General features: G+C 39.8%; 1 protein-coding gene and 1 pseudogene across 1 annotated transcript in view; both read right to left on the bottom strand.

Annotated features, from left to right (window-relative positions):
• LOC114198787 (phospholipid-transporting ATPase ABCA3-like) overlaps positions 1 to 23,464 on the bottom strand; it is a 193,365-nt gene that overhangs the window by 69,730 nt on the left and 100,171 nt on the right. Inside the window, 1 exon segment of the mRNA XM_088017066.1 lies at positions 22,914 to 23,208. Within this exon segment, the coding sequence (XP_087873192.1) occupies positions 22,914 to 23,208 (295 nt within the window).
• LOC114203956 (gamma-aminobutyric acid receptor-associated protein pseudogene) lies at positions 4,861 to 5,219 on the bottom strand (annotated as a pseudogene).

The following is a 23,464-nucleotide window of genomic DNA, read 5'->3' as shown; positions in this document are numbered from 1 at the left end:
CAAACACAAGAAGAAAATCGGAAAGAACTCAAATACATGGAGGCTAAAGAGCATCCTACTAAAGAATGAATGGGTCAACCAGGAAATTAAAGAAGAATTAAAAAAATTCATGGAAACCAATGAAAATGAAAACACAACTGTCCAAAATCTCTGGGATGCAGCAAAGGCAGTCCTGAGAGGAAAGTATATAGCAATACAAGCCTTTCTCAAGAAACAAGAAAGGTCTCAAATACACAACCTAACCCTACAGCTAAAGGAGCTGGAGAGAGAACAGCAAATAAAGCCTAAACCCAGCAGGAGAAGAGAAATCATAAAGATCAGAGCAGAAATCAATGAACTAGAAACCAAAAGAACAGTAGAACAGATCAACGAAACTAGGAGCTGGTTCTTTGAAAGAATTAACAAGACTGATAAACCCCTGGCCAGACTGATCAAAAAGAAAAGAGAAATGACCCAAATCAATAAAATCATGAACGAAAGAGGAGAGATCACAACCAACACCAAAGAAAAACAAACAAGTATAAGAACATATTATGAGCAACTCTATGCCAGCAAATTAGATAACCTGGAAGAAATGGGTGCATTCCTAGAGATGTATCAACTACCAAAATTGAACCAGGAAGAAATAGAAAACCTGAACAGACCTATAACCACGAAGGAAAATGAAGCAGTCATCAAAAATCTCCCAAGAAAAAAAAGCCCAGGGCCAGATGGCTTCCCAGGGGAATTCTATCAGACATTTAAAGAAGAATTAATACCTATTCGCCTGAAACTGTTCCAAAAAATAGAAATGGAAGGAAAACTTCCAAACTCCTTTTATGAGACCACCATGACCTTGATCCCCAAACCAGACAAAGACCCCATCCAAAAGGAGAATTGCAGACCAATATCCTTGATGAACATGGATGCAAAAATTCTCACCAAAATACTAGCCACTAGGATCCAACAGTACATTAAAAGGATTATTCACCACGACCAAGTGGGATTTATCCCTGGGCTGTAAGCCTGCTTCAACATCTGCAAATCAATCAACGTGATACAATACATTAACAAAAGAAAGAACAAGAATCATATGATCCTCTCAATAGATGCAGAGAAAGCATTTGACAAAGTACAGCATCCTTTCTTGATCAAAACTCTTCAGAGTATAGGGATAGAGGGTACATACCTCAATATCATAAAAGCCATCTATGAAAAACCTACAGCGAATATCATTCTCAATGGGGAAAAGTTTTTCCCCTAAGGTCAGGAACGCGGCAGGGATGTCCACTCTCACCACTGCTATTCAACATAGTATTAGAAGTCCTAGCCACAGCAATCAGACAACAAAAAGAAATCAAAGGCATCCAAATCGGCAAAGAGGAAGTCAAACTCTCACTCTTTGCAGATGATATGATACTGTATGTGGAAAACCCAAAAGACTCCACCCCAAAACTGCTAGAACTCATTCAGGAATTCAGTCAAGTAGCAGGCTATAAAATCAATGCACAGAAATCAGTGGCATTCCTATACACCAACAACAAGACAGAAGAGAGACAAATCAAGGAGTCGATCCCATTTACAATTGCACCCAAAACCATAAGATACCTAGGAATAAATTTAATCAAAGAGGCAAAAGATCTGTACTCAGAAAACTATAAAATACTCATGAAAGAAATTGAGGAAGACACAAAGAAATGGAAAAACGTTCCATGCTCATGGATTGGAAGAACAAACATTGTGAAGATATCAGTGATACCTAGAGCAATCTACACATTCAATGCAATCCCCATCAAAATACCATCCACCTTTTTCAAAGAAATGGAACAAATAATCCTAAAATTTGTATGGAACCAGAAGAGACCCAGAATAGCCAGAAGAATATTGAAAAAGAAAAGCAAAGCTGGCGGCATCACAATTCCGGACTTCCAGCTCTATTACAAAGCTGTCATCATCAAGACAGTATGGCACTGGCACAAAAACAGACACATAGATCAATGGAACAGAATCGAGAGCCCAGAAATGGACCCTCAACTCTATGGTCAACTTATCTTTGACAAAGCAGGAAAGAATATCCAATGGCAAAAAGACAGTCTCTTCAACAAATGGTGTTGGGAAAATTGGACAGCCACATGCAGAAGAATGAAACTGTACCATTTCCTTACACCACACACAAAAATAGACTCCAAATGGTTGAAAGACCTAAACGTGAAACAGGAGTCCATCCAAATCCTAAAGGAGAATGCAGGTAGCAACCTCTTCAACCTCAGCTGCAGCAACTTCTTCCTAGACACATCGCCAAAGGCACGGGAAGCCAGGGCAAAAATGAACTATTGGGATTTCATCAAGATAAAAAGCTTTTGCACAGCAAAAGAAACAGTCCACAAAACCAAAAGACAACCGACAGAATGGGAGAAAATATTTGCAAATGACATATCAGATAAAGGGCTAGTATCCAAAATCTATAAAGAACTCATCAAACTCAACACCCAAAGAACAAATAATCCAATCAAGAAATGGGCAGAAGACATGAACAGACATTTTTCCAAAGAAGACATCCAAATGGCCAACAGGCACATGAAAAAGTGCTCAACATCTCTCGGCATCAGGGAAATCCAAATCAAAACCTCAATGAGATACCACCTCACATCCGTCAGAATGGCTAAAATTAACAAGTCAGGGAACGACAGATGTTGGCGGGGATGGGGAGAAAGGGGAACCCTCCTACACTTTTGGCGGGAATGCAAGCTGGTGCAACCCCTCTGGAAAGCAGTATGGAGGTTCCTCAAACAGTTGAAATTAGAGCTACCATTCGATCCAGTAATTGCACTACTGGGTATTTACCCCAAAGATACAAATGTAGGGACCCGAAGGGGTACGTGCACCCCCATGTTTATAGCAGCAATGTCCACAATAGCCAAACTGTGGAAAGAGCCAAGATGTCCATCGACAGAGAATGGATAAAGAAGAAGTGGTATATATACACAATGGAATATTATGCAGCCATGAAAAGGAATGAGATCTTGACATTTGCAACGACGTGGATGGAACTGGAGGGTGTTATGCTGAGTGAAATAAGTCAATCAGAGAAAGACATGTATCATATGACCTCACTGATATGAGGAATTCTTAATCTCAGGAACAAACTGAGGGTTACTGGAGTGGTTGGGGTGGGAGGGATGGGGTGGCTGGGTGATAGACATTTGGAGGGTATGTCCTACGGTGAGCGCTGTGAATTGTGCAAGACTGTTGAATCACAAATCTGTACTTCTGAAACAAATAATGCAACATATTTTAAGAAAAAAAAGAAAAAGAAGAAGATAGCAGGAGAGGAAGAATGAAGGGGAGTAAGTCAGAGGGGGAGATGAACCATGAGAGATGATGGACTCTGAAAAACAAACTGAGGGTTCTAGAGGGGGGGAGGTTAGTGGGATGGGTTAGCCTGGTGATGGGTATTGAGGAGGGCACGTTTTGCATGGAGCACTGGGTGTTATGAACAAACAATGAATCATGGAACACTACATCAAAAACAAATGATGTAATATATGGTGATTAACATAACAATAAAAAATAAAAAAAATAAATATTTATTTTCAATTCTTTTGGATATATATTCAGGAATGGAATTGTTATGTCATGTGGTAATTCTATGTTTAACTTTCTGTGGAACCACCAAAGTGTTTTCCACAGCAGCTGCAACATTTTACATTCATACCAGCAATATACGAGAGTAAGAATTTCTCCACATTCTCACCAAATCTGATACTTTTCATTTTCTGATTATTGCCATCAAAGTGGGTATGAAGTGATGTCTCATTGTGCATTTCTTATTGAATATATTTGACATGTAACATTGTGTAAGTTTAAGGTGTATAGCATGTTACTTTAAAAAATTTATATATTGCAATGTGATTGCTGATGTAGTGATATTGATCACATTACATAATTATAGTACAATATTATTATCTGTATTCATTATATTGTACATTAGAGCTCTATGGCTTATTTAGTATTCATTACAAGTTTGTAACCTTAAACACCATTCCTCTTAGCAACTGTTCTCCATTCCCAGGTAACCAACATTTTACCCTGTGTTTTTTACAGGTTTAAGTTTTTTAGATTCTACATATAAGTGATACCATAAAGTACTTGTTTCGGTCTGACTAATCTTGCTTAGCATAATGTGCTTGTTTCACTCATGTTGTCTCAAATGGAAGAATATCTTCTGTTTCCATGGCTGAATAACATTCCATTGTGTTTATGTACTGTATCTTTTTCTACCCCTTCATTCACTGATGGGCATTTGGGTTGTTTTCATATCTTGGCTATTGTGAATAATGCTGTGATATATGCATGGAAGTGGATATATCTTGTCAAAATCCTGATTTCATTTCCTTTGGGCATCTACCTAGAATTGGAATTGCTAGATCATATGGTAGATCTATTTTTAGCTTTTTTTTTCTTCAGCTTGGTGGTTTCCTCTTTATTGATGTGCCTCCTACCTTCCCCCCACAATTTCAGTCCCTTCCATCTACCCCCAAAAAGAAGGTAGTGAAAGGAAGGGAATGTTGGGGTTCTGAGCCCCTTGGGCAGTTAGAAAGGGAACAGAAACCAAAACAATCACTGGATGTGACAGACTGACACTTGAGAAGTCAAAAGCAGGGTGGGAAACGTGGTAAGAGAAAGGGGCGAAAGGAGAGGTCCAAGAGGTCACCTCCCCCATGAGCCCTCCTGCTAAGAGGGGCTGGAAGAGAGCCTCAAACATTAGGAAGTGCAGGTCCTGAAGAAGGGAGGTGGTGGTTGAGCCCGGAGGAGGAGTAGGTCAAGGAAGGGGGGGCCACCTCTCTCTTTGTAGAACGGGACCCCCTACCTCAGGGGGAGCAGCTTCACAGACCGTAGACATTTTCATCACTGTAGGCGATTTATAGAAAGAAGTCTTCTTCATGGTGTTCCTGGTATAGCTGACCCATTGTGGCACTGGTGGGTGGAATGACATTGTTGACAAAGAAAAACAAGGCATCCTCAGCTCGGAGATGAATTTGCTTCTGGATCAAGAAGTAGAACTGATCAACTGTGAGATCAGAAGGCACCAGATATTTCTTTTTGTCCAGGTCTCCTATCCAAGCTTTGGGATCCTTTTCTACTACCACCGGAACCCGGTCCGGGTATTTCTTTCGGATCTTCTTGCCCTCAGAGGGGCGTTTCTTGAAGGGATGCTCCTCTTTATACACGAACTTCATCCTCCCAGGAACCGGGCTGGACCTGGCTGGGCTGAGGGAACCGGGGAGGGGAGCCCGGGAGACGGCGGCGGCGCGCGGGGCTCTATTTTCAGCTTTTTGAGGAACCTCCATATTGTTTTCCATAGTGGTTGGGCTGATTTAAATTTCCACCAACAAGGTATAAATGTTCCCTTTTCACCACATCCTCATCAGCACCTGTCTTCGCCTGTCTTCTTGATAACAGCCATTCTAATAGGTATTAGATATCTAGATATGTATCAGATATTCTAATAGGTATAGATATATTTTTTAAAGATTTTATTTATTTATTTGACAGGGAGAGACACAGCGAGAGCAGGAACACAAACAGGGGAAGTGGGAGAGGGAGAAGCAGGCTTCCCGCTGAGCAGGGAGCCCGATGCGGGACTTATCCCAGGACCCTGGGATCATGACCTGAACCCAAGGCAGACGCTTAACGACTGAGCCACCCAGGCGCCCCTAGGTATAGATATCTAATAGGAAGTGATATCTCATTGTGATTTTGATTTGCATTTCTCTGATGATTACTGATGTTGAGCAACTACTCATGTGCCTGTTGGCCATTTTGATGTCCTTTTTACAAAGATGTCTACTTAGTTCTTCTGCCCATTTTTATTTTTTATTAGTTTTTCTTTTTTTATTATGTTCAATTAGCCAACATATAGTACATCATTAGTTTTTGATGTAGTGTTCAGCGATTCATTAGCTGTGCACAACACCCAGTGCTCATCACAACACGTGCCCTCCTTAATACCCAACACTTAATTACCCCCCCAACCCTCAGTTTGTTTCCCAGAGTACAGAGTCTCTCATAGTTTGTTTTCTTCTCTGATTTCTTCCCATTCAGTTTTCCCTTCCTCCCCCTATGGTTCTCTGCCTATTTTTAAATTGGATCATTTTTATTAAGTTGACTGAATTCCTTATATATTTTGAATATTGACCTCTTATCTGATATATGGTTTGGGAACATTTTCTCCCATTTTCTGGGTTGTCTTTTCATTTTGTAATGTAGTTTTATAGTATAACTGCCAAATACTGTGGCCATATGCAATAACACTAAGTAAAGCAAAGGCAGGAGGAAATTATACAAAGAATATCTGAAATGAACAAAAGAGAAATTTTAAAACTTAAACTAAAATGTTAAATTACATATAAAGAACCAATAGATGTATACCTTTGTCAAGACTTTATTCTAAAAAGAAAAAGGAGAGGTAAATATTCGCTTAGAAATTTGAAAGAGGACAAGAAAGTTAAAAATGCTGCAATTAACAAAATAGAAATTTAAAAAGAGTTAAAAGGAAGAATAAAAACAAAGGCTGATTCCTGAAAATGATGTATATTATATAAGCCTTTGGTAAGCAAGAGTAAGAAAAAATAAGGGAACCCCTCCCCCCCAAGTATACTATATTAGGAAGGAGAAAGTAGATAGGACTTATAAAAGAGAATAAAATAACTATATTAGCTTTATGTCAGTGACTGGAAATCAGAATATTTTTTTTCAAAATTATATTTCATAGCAACTTTTTAAAAAGAAAATATAGGTTAAAGAATTCCAGTTAGTTATCATAGAGTGTAATATTAGTTTCAGGTCTACAATATAGTGATTCAACACTTCCATACAACACCCGGTGTTCATCACAACTGCACTCCTTAATCTCCAGCACCTATTTCACCCATTTCCCCATCACCTCCCCTCTGGTAATGATCACTTTGTCTTCTATAGTTAATAGTCTGTTTCTTCATTTGCCTCCGTCTTTTTTCCCCCCATGCTCTTTCGTTTCTTAAATTCCACATATGTGTGAAATCATGTGGTATTTGCCTTTCTCTGGCTGACTTATTTTGCTTACATTAATACTCTTTAGCTCCATCCATGTCACTGCAAATGGCAAGATTTCATTCTTTTTGAAATATATACATATATAACTCAGCCAAATATATATATACCATGTCTTCTTTATCCACTCATCAGTTAATGGACATTTGGGCTCTTTCCATAGTTTGGCTATTGTAGATAATGCTGCTATAAACACTGGGATGCATGTATCCCATCAAATCAGCATTTTCGTATTCTTTGGGTAAATATATAGTAGTGCCATTGCTGGATCATAAGGTAGTTCCATTTAACTTTTTGAAGAACCTCCATACTGTTCTCAAGAGTGGCTGCACCAGTTTGCATTCCCACCAACAGCGCAAGAGGGTTCCCCTTTCTCCACATCCTTGCCAACACCTGTTGATTCTTGTGTGGTTGATTTTAGCCATTCTGACAGGTGTGAGGTGATATCTCACTGTGATTTTGATTTGTGTTTCCCTGATAATCAGTGATGTTGAGTATCTTTTCATGTCTGTGGGCCATATGGATGTCCTCTTTGGAAAAATGTCTATTCATGTTTCTGTTCATTTTTTAACTGGATCATTTGTTTTTTTGGGTGTTGAGTTTTATAAATTCTTTATATATTTGGGATACTAACACTTTATCAGATTTGTCATTTGCAACTGTCTTCTCCCACTCCGTAAGTTGCCTTTTAGTTTTGTTGATTGTTTCCTTCACTATGCAGAAGCTTTTTCTCTCTCTTTTTAAAAACAGTAGGTTTAAATGTAGGGCTTGCACTTACGACCCTGAGATCAGGATCTGAGCTAAGATCAAAGTTGGATGCTTAACTGACATAGCCACCCAGGTACCCCTGTGCAGAAGTTTTTATTTTAATGAAGTCCCAATAGTTTATTTTTGCTTTTGTTTCCCTTGCTTAGAGGAGAACATAGGCAGTAACCTCTTCAACATTGGCCACAGCAACTTCTTTCAAGACACATCTCCAAAGGTAAGGGAAACAAAACAAAAATGAACTATTTGGACATCATCAAGATAAAAAGCATCTGCAAAGCAAAGGAAACAGTCAACAAAACTAAGAGGTAACTCACGGAATGGGAGAAGATATTTGCAAATGACATTACAGATAAAGGGCTGGTATCCAAGATCTGTAAAGACCTTCTCAAACTCAACACCAAAAAAACAATCCAGTCAAAAAATGGACAGAAGACATGAACAGACATTTCTTCAAAGACATACAAATGGCTAACAGGCACATGAAAAATGTTCAACATCATTAGCCATCAGGGAAATACAAATCAAAACCACAATGAGATACCACCTTACACCAGTTAGAATGGCAAAAATTAACAAGGCAGGAAACAACAAATGTTGGAGCGGGTGTGGAGAAAGGGGAACCCTCTTACACTGTCGGTGGGAATATAAGCTGGTACAGCCACTTTGGAAAACAGTATGGAGGTTCCTCAAGAAGTTAAAAATAGAGCTACCCTATAACCCAGCAATTGCACTACTGGGTATTTACCCCAAAGATACAGCTGTAGTGAAAAAAAGGGGCATATGCACCCCAATGTTCATAACAACAATGTCCACAATAGCCAAACTGTGGAAGGAGCTGAGATGCCCTTCTACAGATGAATGGATAAAGAAGATGTGGTACATATGTACAATGGAATATTACTCAGCCATCAGAAAGGATGAATACCCACCATTTGCATCGACATGGATGGAACTGGAGGGGATTATGCTAATTAAAATAAGTCAAGCAGAGAAAGACAATCATCATATGGCTTCATTTATATGTGGAACATAAGGAATAGCATGGAGGATATTCGGAGAAGGGAGGGAAAACTGAAGGGGGAGAAATCAGAGGGGGCCTCTGGGAAACAATCTGAGGTTTCAGAGGGGAGGGGAGTGGAGGAATGGGGCAGCCTGGTGATGGGTATTAAGGAGGGCATGTGTTATAATGAGCACTGGGTGTTACACATAAATAGTGAATCATGGAACACTACATCAAAAACTAATGATGTAATATATGGTGATTAACATAACAATAAAAAAACCTAATGATGTACTTTATGGCGACTAATATAACATAATAAAAAAATAAAGGAAATCTTGATTTTGGAAGGAAGAAGTAAGGGTATTCACAAACAACATAATCCTCCATATGGAAAAATCTTAAGGAATCCACAAGAAACTACTAGAACTAGTAAGTGAGTTAATTCACTATACAGGATATAAGACCAAAAAGTCATAGTATTTTAAGTATATACAAAAAATCATTTGGATTTCCATATACTAGCAGTGAGTAGCACAAAATAAAATTGAGCAAACAATGTCAAGGTTGCTTTGGCTATTTGGGATCTTCTGTGGTTCCATACAAATTTTAGGATTATTTGTTCTAGTTTTGTGAAACCTGCTGGTGGTATTTTGATAGGGATTGCATTAAATTTGGAGATTGCTTTGGTAGTATGGACATTTAAACAATATTTGTTCTTATAGTCCATGAGTATGGAATGTCTTTCTGTTTCTTTGTGTCATCTTCAATTTCTTTAATCAGTGTTTTACAGCTTTCAGAGTACAGGTCTTTCACTTCTTTTTTTTTTTTAATTTTTTTATTGTTATGTTAATCACCATATATTACATCATTAGTTTTTGGTGCAGTGTTCCATGATTCATTGTTTGTTCATAACACCCAGTGCTCCATGCAGAACGTGCCCTCCTCAATGCCCATCACCAGGCTAACCCATCCCCCTACCCCCCTCCCCTCTAGAACCCTCAGTTTGTTTTTCAGAGTCCATCATCTCTCATGGTTTGTCTCCCCCTCTGACATACTCCCCTTTTCTTCCTCTCCTGTTATCTTCTTCTTTTTCTTTTTTCTCAAAATATGTTGCATTATTTGTTTCAGAAGTACAGATCTGTGATTCAACAGTCTTGCACAATTCACAGCGCTCACTGTAGCACATACCCTCCCCAATATCTATCACCCAGCCATCCCATCCCTCCCACCCCCAACCACTCCAGTAACACTCAGTTTCTTTCCTGAGATTAAGAATTCCTCATATCAGTGAGGTCATGTGATACATGTCTTTCTCTGATTGACTTATTTCACTCAGCATAACACCCTCCAGTTCCATCCACGTCGTTGCAAATGGCAAGATCTCATTCCTTTTGATGGCTGCATAATATTCCATTGTGTATATATACCACTTCTTCTTTATCCATTCGTCTGTCGATGGGCATCTTGGCTCTTTCCACAGTTTGGCTATGGTGGACATTGCTGCTATAAACATTGGGGTACACGTACCCCTTCGGGTCCCTACATTTGTATCTTTGTGGTAAATACCCAGTAGTGCAATTGCTGGATCGAACGGTAGCTCCAATTTCAACTGTTTGAGGAACCTCCATACTGTTTTCCAGAGGGGTTGCACCAGCTTGCATTCCCACCAACAGTGTAGGAGGGTTCCCCTTTCTCCACATCCCCGCCAACATCTGTCGTTCCCTGACTTGTTAATTTTAGCCATTCTGACGGGTGTGAGGTGGTATCTCATTGAGGTTTTGATTTGGATTTCCCTGATGCCAAGCGATGTTGAGCACTTTTTCATGTGCCTGTTGGCCATTTGGATGTCTTCTTTGGAGAAATGTCTGTTCATGTCTTCTGCCCATTTCTTGATTGGATTATTTGTTCTTTGGGTGTTGAGTTTGATAAGTTCTTTATAGATTTTGGATACTAGCCCTTTATCTGATATGTCATTTGCAAATATTTTCTCCCATTCTGTTGGTTGTCTTTTGGTTTTGTGGACTGTTTCTTTTGCTGTGCAGAAGCTTTTTATCTTGATGAAATCCCAATAGTTCATTTTTGCCCTGGCTTCCCGTGCCTTTGGCGATGTGTCTAGGAAGAAGTTGCTGTGGCTAAGGTCGAAAAGGTTGCTACCTGTGTTTTCCTTTAGGATTTGGATGGACTCCTGTCTCACGTTTAGGTCTTTCAACCATTTGGAGTCTATTTTTGTGTGTGGTGTAAGGAAATGGTCCAGTTTCATTCTTCTGCATGAAGAATGAAACTTCTGTCCAAATGAAAATTCTGTCCAATTTTCCCAACACCATTTGTTGAAGAGACTGTCTTTTTGTCATTGGACATTCTTTCCTGCTTTGTCAAAAATAAGTTGACCATAGAGTTGAGGGTCCATTTCTGGGCTCTCAATTCTGTTCCATTGATCTATGTGTCTGTTTTTGTGCCAGTACCATACTGTCTTCATGATGACAGCTTTGTAATAGAGCTGGAAGTCCGGAATTGTGATGCCACCAGCTTTGCTTTTCTTTTTCAGTATTCCTCTGGCTATTCTGGGTCTCTTCTGGTTCCATACAAATTTTAGGATTATTTGTTCCATTTCTTTGAAAAAAGTGGATGGTATTTTGATGGGGATTGCATTGAATGTGTAGATTGCTCTAGGTAGCATTGACATCTTCACAATGTTGATTCTCCCAATCCATGAGCATGGAACGTTTTTCCATTTCTTTGTGTCTTCTTCAATTTCTTTCCTGAGTATTTTATAGTTTTCTGAGTACAGATCCTTTGCCTCTTTGGTTAGATTTATTCCTAGGTATCTAATGGTTTTGGGTGCAATTGTAAATGGGATAGACTCCTTGATTTGTCTCTCTTCTGTCTTGTTGTTGGTGTATAGGAATGCCACTGATTTCTGTGCATTGATTTTATATCCTGCTACTTTACTGAATTCCTGTATCAGTTCTAGCAGTTTTGGGGTGGAGTCTTTTGGGTTTTCCACATACAGTATCATATCATCTGCAAAGAGTGAGAGTTTGACTTCCTCTTTGCCGATTTGGATGCCTTTGATTTCTTTTTGTTGTCTGATTGCTGTGGCTAGGACTTCTAATACTATGTTGAATAGCAGTGGTGAGAGTGGACATCCCTGCCGCGTTCCTGACCTTAGGGGAAAAGCTCTCAGCCTTTCCCCATTGAGAATGATATTCGCTGTAGGTTTTTCATAGATGGCTTTTATGATATTGAGGTATGTACCCTCTATCCCTATACTCTGAAGAGTTTTGATCAAGAAAGGATGTTGTACTTTGTCAAATGCTTTTTCTGCATCTATTGAGAGGATCATATGATTCTTGTTCTTTCTTTTGTTAATGTATTGTATCACGTTGATTGATTTGCGGATGTTGAACCAGCCTTGCAGCCCAGGGATAAATCCCACTTGGTCGTGGTGAATAATCCTTTTAATGTACTGTTGGATCTTATTGGCTAGTATTTTGGTGAGAATTTTTGCATCCATGTTCATCAAGGATATTGGTCTGTAATTCTCTTTTTTGATGGGGTCTTTGTCTGGTTTTGGGATCAAGGTAATGCTGGCCTCATAAAATGAGTTTGGAAGTTTCCCTTCCATTTCTATTTTTTGGAACAGTTTCAGGAGAATAGGTATTAATTCTTCTTGAAAGGTCTGATAGAATTCCCCTGGGAAGCCATCTGGCCCTGGGCTTTTGTTTCTTGGGAGATTTTTGATGACTGTTTCAATTTCCTTAGTGGTTATAGGTCTGTTCAGGTTTTCTATTTCTTCCTGGTTCAATTTTGGTAGTTGATACATCTCTAGGAATGCACCCATTTCTTCCAGGTTATCTAATTTGCTGGCATAGAGTTGCTCATAATATGTTCTTATACTTGTTTGTATTTCTTTGGTGTTGGTTGTGATCTCTCCTCTTTCATTCATGATTTTGTTGATTTGGGTCATTTCTCTTTTCTTTTTGATCAGTCTGGCCAGGGGTTTATCAATCTTGTTAATTCTTTCAAAGAACCAGCTCCTAGTTTCATTGATCTGTTCTACTGTTCTTTTGGTTTGTAGTTCATTGATTTCTGCTCTGATCTTTATGATTTCTCTTCTCCTGCTGGGTTTAGGCTTTCTTTGCTGTTCTTTCTCCAGCTCCTTTAGGTGTAGGGTTAGGTTGTGTATTTGAGACCTTTCTTGTTTCTTGAGAAAGGCTTGTATTGCTATATACTTTCCTCTCAGGACTGCCTTTGCTGTATCCCAAAGATTTTGAACAGTTGTGTTTTCATTTTCATTGGTTTCCATGAATTTTTTTAATTCTTCTTTAATTTCTTGGTTGACCCATTCATTCTTTAGTAGGATGCTCTTTAGCCTCCATGTATTTGAGTTCTTTCCGACTTTCCTCTTGTGGTTGAGTTCTAGTTTCAAAGCATTGTGGTCTGAAAATATGCAGGGAATGATCCCAATCTTTTGGTACCGATTGAGACCTGATTTGTGACCTAGGATGTGATCAATTCTGGAGAATGTTCCATGGGCACTAGAGAAGAATGTGTATTCCGTTGCTTTGGGATGGAATGTTCTGAATATGTCTGTGAAGTCCATTTGGTCCAGTGTGTCATTGAAAGTCTTTATTTCCTTGTTGATCTTTTGCTTAGATGATCTGTCCATTTCAGTCAGGGGGGTGTTAAAGTCCCCCACTATTATTGTATTGTTGTCAATGTGTTTCTTTGCTTTTGTTATTAATTGCCTTATATAATTGGCTGCTCCCATGTTCGGGGCATAGATATTTACAATTGTTAGATCTTCTTGTTGGATAGACCCTTTCAGTAGGATATAGTGTCCTTCCTCATCTCTTATTACAGTCTTTGTTTTAAAATCTAGTTTGTCTGATATAAGGCTTGCCACCCCAGCTTTCTTTTGGTGTCCATTAGCATGGTAAATGGTTTTCCACCCCCTCACTTTCAATCTGGGGGTGTCTTTGGGTGTAAAATGAGTCTCTTGCAGACAGCATATGGATGGGTCTTGTTTTTTAATCCAATCTGATAGCCTGTGTCTTTTGATTGGGGCATTTAGCCCATTTACATTCAGGGTAACTATTGAAAGGTATGAATTTAGTGCCATTGTATTACCTGTAAGGTGACTGTTAACTGTCTGTTGTCTGTGTTTGTTTCTGCTCTTTGCTGCTTTTAGGTTCTCTCTTTGCTTAGAGGACCCCTTTCAATATTTCTTGGAGGACTGGTTTCGTGTTTGCAAATTCCTCTAGTTTTTGTTTGTTCTGGAAGCTTTTGATCTCTCCTTCTATTTTCAATGATAGCCTAGCTGGATATAGTATTCTTGGCTGCATATTTTTCTCGTTTAGTGCTCTGAAGATATCTTGCCAGTCCTTTCTGGCCTGCCAGGTCTCTGTGGATAGGTCTGTTGCCAATCTAATGTTTCTACCATTGTAGGTTACATATCTCTTCTCCCGAGCTGCTTTCAGGATTTTCTCTTTGTCTCTGAGACTCGTAAGTTTTACTATTAGATGTCGGGGTGTTGACCTATTTTTATTGATTTTGAGAGGGGTTCTCTGTGCCTCCTGGATTTTAATGCCTGTTTCCTTCCTCACATTAGGGAAGTTCTCTGCTATAATTTGCTCCAATATACCTTCTGCCCCTCTCTCTCTCTCTTCTTCTTCTGGGATCCCAATTATTCTAATGTTGTTTCGTCTTATCGTATCACTTATCTCTCGAATTCTGCCCTCGTGATCCTGTAGTTGTTTCTCTCTCTTTTTCTCAGCCTCTTTATTTTCCATCATTTGGTCTTCTATATCGCTGATTCTCTCTTCTGCCTCATTTATCCTAGCATTTAGTGCCCCCATTTTTGATTGCACCTCATCAATAGCCTTTTTGATTTCGATTTGGTTAGATTTTAGTTCTTTTATTTCTCCAGAAAGGGTTTCTCTAATAACTTCCACGCTTTTTTCAAGCCCAGCTAGTATCTTTAAAGTCATGATTCTGAACTCTAGGTCCGACATCGTACTAATGTCCGTATTGAGTAGGTCCCTGGCTGACGGTACTACCTCTTGTTCTTTTTGCTGAGGTGATTTCTTTCGTCTTGTCATTTTGTCCAGAGGAGAATAGATGAATGAGAGAACAAAAGGCTAACAGGTTTACAACGTCCCCAGCAAATATACTGTATACAAATCAGAAAAGACCTGAAACCAGGGGAAAAGAAAGGGAAAGAAAGAAAAAAGAAAAAAAAAGAAAAAAAAGATAAAAACAAAAACAAAACAATTCAAAAAAGGCAGAATATGATCAAATATGATCAGGCTAGTGCATAGATCAGTGCCACACACTAGATTTTGGGCGTATTTTGGTCTGTTAGAAAAAAGTGCCTCCTAAAATTTTAAAGGAAGAAAGACATATATGTACCAAATAAGGGTTGATACAATGAAGGGATGGAAGATGACTGTAAAGATGAAAATTATAAAAGATTTTATAAAAGGACTTGGTAAGATAAGTTGTTTGAAAAAAGAAAGAAGATTTAAGGAAAAAAAAAAAAGGAAAAAGGGAGAGAATGTGATCAGGCAGGAGACTAGAACAAAGCCATACACTAGTGGTTTAGGGTATATTTTGATCTGTTAGAAGAAACTGTACGTCAAAATTTTAAAGAGAGAACAACTTATATATATATGCCAAAAACAAGGATAACTACTATGAAGGGATAAAATATGACTCTAAAAATGAAAAAAAAATAAAAAATGTTTTTTTTTTTTTAAAAAGGGATTTATAAGATGTTGGTTGAAAAAGGGAAAAAGAAAAATAAAAAAAAGTCAACAAAAATTAACTTTGATGAAATAATGAATCATGGTAAAAAAAAAAAAAAAAAAGAAGCCATGAATCTATGTGCAGTATTCCCCTAGCGCTGGAGTTCTCCTATTCTCCTTGATCGATCAACTTGGTCTTGGCTTGCTGGCTGTTTGTGTTGATCTTCTGGGGGAGGGGCCTGTTGCTGTGGTTTCCAAATGTCTTTGCCGGAGGCGGAATTGCCCCGCCCTTGTCGGTCTGGGCTAAGGAAGCTGCTCCAGTTTGCTCTCAGGAGCTTTTGTTCCCTGCAAGCTCTCGGTACAGCTTTGGAGGACCAGGGCGAAAATGGCGGCCTCCCAGTCTCCGCCCGGAGGAGCCGAGAACTCGGGGCCCCACTCCTCAGTGCGCCCCCAGAGAAAAGCAGTCACTCCCGTGTCCCCGGTCTCCGGCCGCACTCTGTGCTCACCCGGCCTGTGATCGAGCGTTGCTATCTCTGGCACCCGACCCCGCTCGGAGTCTCCAAACCCAGCAGATCCCTGCAGTGCATTCCCGCACCGCTCCTCCCCGGGAAGGAAGGGGAGTCTCCCCGGATCTGCTGCTTGTTGGGTCCTTGCTGGGGGAGCCGTGCCCCGACTGGGCCGCAGATCACAGTTTATGGCAACCCCGAGCTGCGAGCCCGCGACTCTGCTCCGTATCTGCAGCCGGCTTCCCCGCCCCGACACCTGGGAGCTCTGCCGCACTCAGGCACCCCCGGTCTCTCTGTGACCCCAAGGGTCCTGAGACCACACTGTCCCGGGAGGATTCCACCCCCTGCTTAGCCACTGCAGCGGCGTCCCTCTGCCGAGCCAACTTTTAAAAGGTCCGATTTTGTGCTCCGCGGCTCTAGCACTTGCCAGAAGCGGCCGGCGGAGGCCCCTCCCCCGCCGTCTATCCTCCCGAATATCGCCTCGGATTCACTTCTCCGGACGTCCTACCTTCCAGTAAGTGGTCGCTTCTCTGTTTAGAGAGTTGTTGCTACTCTCCTGTTCGATCTCCTGTTGAGTTCGTAGGTGTTCAGAATGGTTTGATCCCTATTCAGCTGAATTCCTGAGACCAGACAAAATCTAGGTCTCCTACTCCTCCGCCATATTGCTCCGCCCCCCATGACTGGGTTATTCTTTACACTTCAGGTCAACTATGTTCTTTCACTTCACAGCCTTAAGTCTGTCATGTCAATTAAATCAGATCATCATATGGCAATGATAACCACCTGCTACTTTAACAAATCTGGAGCCTTCTGTTAGACATCACTGGTTTTTGTGTTATCCCTCATGAAAACTTCTAGGTCAGCTGCTTTCAAAGTATAATCCTTGGTGAGGTTTGTTCTAGCTGGATATATTTCTCCTAGACCTTGAACTCCCAGCTGTACACTTTCTATGTGGTTGTTGTAGAGTTTGAATTTGCCATTCTGTAGATGCCATCTGGCTACTTTTGCAATAAGCCTTGCATGGTTTGGACATAGTTCCTTTTCTGAAAACATTCATTGTCTTTGTTCTTCTTTTCCAAAAGGAGGTGTTTATATAGGCCAACTGATTTACTCCTTCCAGAGTTTATCTGACTCTTGACAGTTCTTGGGTACAGTTGGGGTTTAGTGATTTAGGTGACCAGAAACCTTTTAATTTTCTATGTTCAGCAAACTTAATGCATAGTATTTTGCCAACAATCCAGGTATCCAGTGACAGCTGTCAATTGTTGACTAGACTTGAGAAGTTTACAGCTGAAGATTTCTCTCACTGAACAGATGATTGCCTCATAAGTTCAAGGTCATACAAGGCTTATTTGATTTTTTAAAGTTTTATTTAAGTTGCAGTTAATTAACATACAGTGTAATACTAGTTTTAGGTGTATAATTTAGTGATTTAACACTTGATACAATAGTTGGTGCTCATCACAACAAGAGCACTCAATTTCCAACACCTATTTAGACCATAGCCCTATCCACATCCCCTCTGATAACCACCAGTTTGTTTTCTATAGTTAAGAGTCTGCTTCTTAGAGAAAGTCAATTATCATATGGTTTCACTTATTTGTGGAACATAAGGAATAGCATGGAGGACATTAGGAGAAGGAAGGAAAAAATGAAAGGGGGGAATCAGAGGGGGAGATGAACCATGAGAGACTATGGACTCTGAGAAACAAACTGAGGGTTTTAGTGTGGAGGGGGGTGGGGGGATGGGTTAGCCCAGTGATGGGTATTAAGGAGGGCATGTACTGCATGGAGCACTGGGTGTTATACGAAAACAATGAACCGTGGATCACTACATCAGAAACTAATGATGTATTGTGTGGTGACTAACATAATAACAATAATAATTATAAAAAAAGAGTCTGCTTCTTGAGAGCCCAGATGTCCATCGACAGATGAAAGGATAAAGAAGATGTGGAATATTACTTAGCCATCAAAAGAATGAAATCTTGCCATTTACAACAAAGTGGATGGAACTAGAGGGTATTATGCTAAATGAAATAAGGCGGTCAGAGAAAGACAAATATATGATTGCACTCATATGTAGAACTTAAGAAACAAAATGGATCAACACAGGATAAGGGAGGGAAAAATAAGACAAAAACAGAGAGTGAGACAAACCCTAGGAGATTCCAACTATAGGAAACAAACTGAGGGTTGCTGGAGGGGAGGAGAGTAGAGGTATAGGGTAACTGGGTGATGGGCATTAAGGACGGCACTTGATGGAATGAGCACTGGGTGTTATATGCAACTGATGAATCACTAATTCATCAGTGATCAGTATAGTATAGTATTCTATACAGTGATTAGTATTAGTATAGTATAGTATACCATTAGTATACTGGTATACTATATGTTAATTAAATTGAATTTTTAAAAAAGAGTCTGTTTCTTGGTTTGCCTCTTTTCCCCTAAGCTCACTCGTTTTCTTAAATTCCATATATGAGTGAAATCACATGGTATTTGTTTTCCTCTGAATTATTTCACTTAGCATTATACACTAGCTTCATCTATGTTATTGCAAATGTCAAGATTTCCTTATTTTCTATTCCACTCTTTTCTCAAGTCCAGTGAGTATCTTTATGATCATTGCTTTAAATTCTCTATGAGGCATGATATGTATGTTTGTTTTGCTTATATATCTGTCTGTGGCCTTGTCCTGTTCTTTCATTTGGGATAAATTTCTCTATCTCTTCATTTTGTCTGCTTCTGTCTCTTTCTTTGTGTTAAGAAAGTCAGCTGTATCTTCTGCTCTTGAGAATAGTCACTTTATGAAGAAGCAGTCCTGGAGTGCCTTGCAGTGCAGTGTCCTCTGTTCGCCAGAAACTAGCACTTTAAAAGAGTATCCATGTATGTTGCTTAGACCCTATTGTTGTGTTTGAGTCACTTTTCCTTTCAGTGTAGTCATCTGCACTGACTCTCTGTCTGCTATGGGCTGTACTTATTCTCTGGGGTGTTAGTGGGATCCAAGGAGGCTGGCTCTGAGGGGGGTGTGCCAGCTGGGGAATTGGGAGAAAAGTGACAGTATTTGGAAAATTTGTGCTGGGCCACTAGTCCTATGCTGGATCTCCTGAAGCACTGTGGCAGCTGGGGGCTGCATACCAGGGCTGCTGGGGCTGAGGCTGGGCTAGACTGGGCCTGGCCATGCTGGCAGCTGCATGTGGCATGTGTCTGTGGCTGGAGGCACATGGCTGGGCACTGTTACACATGTGTGTGGCATGCTGCAACAGCAGTGTACCCAGCAGCTGGTCGGAGTGCACACATGGTTTTAATACAATTTGCCTTGACCCCAGAGCCTAGGCTAGGAAGTCTTCAGGAGAACTCAGGGTGTGGTGCACTGCTAGCCCGTAAGGTAGCAAATGTCTGTGCAGCCCCCTGACTCTCTCAGGTGGCTCTTTGTTCATGCTGGGGGGCAAGGGAGAAAACAGAGCCTGTCAGTTCCCTCATTTTTGAAGTTCTCCAACACACTCCAAAATCAGTATGAACAGATCTGTCTCCTGTTTGCCCCCAGTGCTGTGTAAACTGACATTTTTATGTTGCCCCTCTGTGTAGGTTGCTGTCTCTTTAAGGGTGACGACCAAGGTATGACTCATCCTTCTAGCTCACCCAGTGTTTAGTCAACAGACTTTTAAAGTACCACTGCAAGTACCACTGTTTTCATAAACTCATGGAATTCAGCCCCTCTGGTTTTTAAAGCCAAATGTTATGGGAGTAGTCTTCCCCATGTGAGTACCCCGGTGTGAGGGTTCTGTGCCCTCTCTGCCCTTACAGCTCCCTCCCTGTTGCAGGCAGCCTTCCTCTGCCTTTCTGACCTTTCTAACCCTTCAGTTGTAGCTTCTCTATATTTAGTTGTGCAGTTTGTTCTGCCAGTCTTTGGATCACTCTCTGGTTTGTTGACTTGGATGTGGACAATGTCTAGCTAAAAATGTGGGATGGCATCCTCCTACTCCACCATCTTTCTTCCACTTTTTTTTTTCCTCTCAGTCATGCTTTTCAACTACAAAATCTGTTTATTTTTTAAAAAAATTATTTGTTTATTCATATTCTCTTTGTGGAGACATAGTTAATATACTTTCCTTTAATTCTTTAAACATATTTCCTTTGGTATTTTAAAAGTATTTGTAGTAGCTGATTTAAAGTCTTTGTCTATTAAGTTCAACATCTGGCCTCCCTCAAGGACATCTACTGGCTTCAGTCCCCAGCCCCCCTCATGTTTGGGTCATATGGTTTTCTTTCTGTAGTTTTCTTTCTTTCTTTTTTTTTTTTAAAGATTTTATTTATTTATTTGAGAGAGAGAGAGAATGATAGATAGAGAGCATGAGAGGGAAGAGGGTCAGAGGGAGAAGCAGACTCCCTGCCGAGCAGGGAGCCCGATGTGGGACTTGATACCGGGACTCCAGGATCATGACCTGAGCCGAAGGCAGTCGCCCAACCAACTGAGCCACCCAGGCACCCCTTTCTGTAGTTTTCTGGGACTGGCATAAGAAAGTACCACAGAATGAGTGGCATAAATAACAGAAATTTATTTGCCCTGAGTTCTAGAGGCTAGAAGTTCAAGTCAAGGTGTCAGCAAGGTTGGTTTCTTCTGAAGGCCTTTCTCCTTGGTTTGTAGATGGCTGTCTTCTCCTATGTCTTCACATGGTCTTTCTTCTGAGTATGCATGTCTTTGTCCTAATCTCCTTTCGTTAAAAGGATACCAGTCATATTGGATTAGGGCCCACCCTAGTGACCTAAGTAAGTCTTATACTTAATTACTTTTGACAGAAACTATATCCAAATATAGTCACATTCTAAGGTACTGGGGGGTAGGACTTCATTTTATGAATTTTGAGGGGACAGAATTCAGCCCATAATTCTTTCCTTTCTCTGTTATTGTTGTTGTGGAAACTAGACATTTAAGATAAGTAGTTTAACAACTTTGGTATCTGAACTCCCCTCCCCATCTCTCTCTCTCTCTCTCTTTTTAAAGATTTTATTTATTTATTTGAGAGAGAGAATGAGAGACAGAGAGCACAGAGGGAAGAGGGTCAGAGGGAGAAGCAGATGCCCTGCTGAGCAGGGAGCCTGATGTGGGACTTGATCCCGGGACCCCAGGATCATAACCTGAGCTGAAGGCAGTCGCTTAAACAACTGAGCCACCCAGGCACCCTCCCCTCCCCATCTCTTGTTTCCTGTTACTGCCTTTTCATTTTTTTTCAACTTGTTGCTGCTCATTTGGTTAGTGACTTATGTGGACTAATTCTGTAGATTCTGCATCCTCTACAGTGTGCAGCCCCTTATTTCTCTGACAGGCTTAAAAAATTCTGGCTTTTATTTTTTTAAAACCAGTTCCTAGGAGTCATCCCTGGGTCAGTATAATTTAGTAATCAGCTAAAAGATTTCTTTAAATACCTAGAACCAGTAAGTCTTCCATTATTTGCCAAGGGAATCTGTGTTCAGCTTCAACTTTTACTTCTTGTTTGACCAGGTCTCAACATCAACTAGAGCTTTCTGACTGGTGTCTTCTTTCCTAGGTCATTTCTGGTCATACACACTACCATTCTGAGCCTTCTATATCCTCAGGAACATCAGAACTTTTCAAAGTTCATTTTGGTTATCTAGCTCTCCAGGTATGCCTTCAAAATTAACTTGTGGCCAGGCTCTTGTTTGGCTCAACTGAAATCACAGCCTTAGCCAACTGTGATGATGTTACCAGCAGATTGCTACTGTTTTGATTAATGCCCTGTTGATAGAGCTTTTTCCGAAAAAGCTGAGCCCTGATTCAAATCCAATAGGAACAATCCCCTGGGAATGGAGTTTTTCAAGGACCTATTATTTTAGTTAAATTATTGACAGTGCTCTAGAGATGGGGCTTTTAACACAGCTCTAAATAGATCAGTTCTTTCAATCAACTTCAAGGCTTTTCATGGCTACCATTTCACTGAGCTGAGGAGGGAGAGTGATAGGAATAGTTCTAAGTTAAAATGCCACAGACATTACTCTTTTTATAGAGGTTTGGTAGTTTGGAATAGACACCTGTTAGTTTGTTCTGTACTTTTGGTTAATTTCCAGTGTTCTTAATTGGCTGATTCATAAAACTGTTTTCCAAGTATCTTTGCTACTTTTGTGAGAGAAGGAGTTCATTCCATCATACCAAAAAATTCAAATTTTCCATTCACTAGGTTTTAGGGTAATTTGCTACAAAGGAATAGATAACAAATAAGCTACATAAAAGGGTTGCTTTTATCATTAAGAAAGATAATGCAGAGGAAGTGTTTAGTATGGTTTTTACCAAAGGTAAGCATTGAACAAATTAAATATAACTATTAATACTACTTTCTAAAAATTAGTTCTGAGGAGTCAATCTATTAAGTCTTCTGCCACTTGTTTTTTAAAAGATGAACATAGAAGACTGAAGGGCAAACTTCAGCTCTTGGAATCAACATTTCACCTTGAGAGCTAGAGAAACATTTCTGTATCTTGATCAGAATACAAATTTTGTGCTAAATTTCACAGCAATATAGTATTTGGGCTCTTTAACTCATCCTCCAAAAGGTGATGTGATTAGCTGAAAGACAACTTACAGCCAAATGTCTCCATTAGTTATTAACTTTTGTGGCCAGTTGTCTTGAAGTATACTTTTTGTTTTTTGCCTCTGATTTAGCTGTCTCTAAGATACTGGTAATTAGTAGGAAAAGAAAGAAATGGGTAGCTAAATAGCATAATTAAGTCCCTTCTTTTTAAGTAATACAAATGGGTCTTCATATAGCAGCAGTCTCTTTTATTCCTTATGGGTCTTACCTTGCACTTCCCAAAGTTCTTGATTCTTACGTTTTAGAAAAATCTTAAGATTATTTATGAAATTCAGAGCCAAATCAGAATTCCCTGAAATTGAGTAAGGCACAATTGTTTGACCATATTGACTCAAGTCCAGTTCTCTCATGGGTAGGTCAAGATGTGAGTGTGCAGTTCTTAAAAGATACAAAGTGAAAACCAAAATTACTGATATCTGTAGCAACATCAACTTCCAATTGCGCCAAGTGAATAGTGCTCTCTTTATAAACATGGAATGAAATTGCTGGCAGTAGAGTGAAAACTAAAAAGAGGAGAGAAACACAGCATTACAATGGGTGGTGACCCAAGTAGGAAATTCATAGTGAAACCCGTTAATATAAATGCTCCAAATTTCTATCACACTAGATATACACATACAATACAAATATATCCTTGAGGCCAAGAAAATAAGTAGGATGGAATAAAATTTTATTTGTGTAAGGTATTAAGGGAAAGGATTAATATCTATTTCTGATCTAACTACATTGAAAATCTTATCAAGATTATTTTATTCATTA

Source organism: Eumetopias jubatus, unplaced genomic scaffold (genome assembly GCF_037043125.1).
Source record: "Eumetopias jubatus isolate StellerSeaLion01/CBP00866 unplaced genomic scaffold, mEumJub1_p1.0 scaffold_12, whole genome shotgun sequence".
Taxonomy (NCBI): domain Eukaryota; kingdom Metazoa; phylum Chordata; class Mammalia; order Carnivora; family Otariidae; genus Eumetopias; species Eumetopias jubatus.
This window is presented reverse-complemented; position numbering and strand designations above follow the sequence as displayed.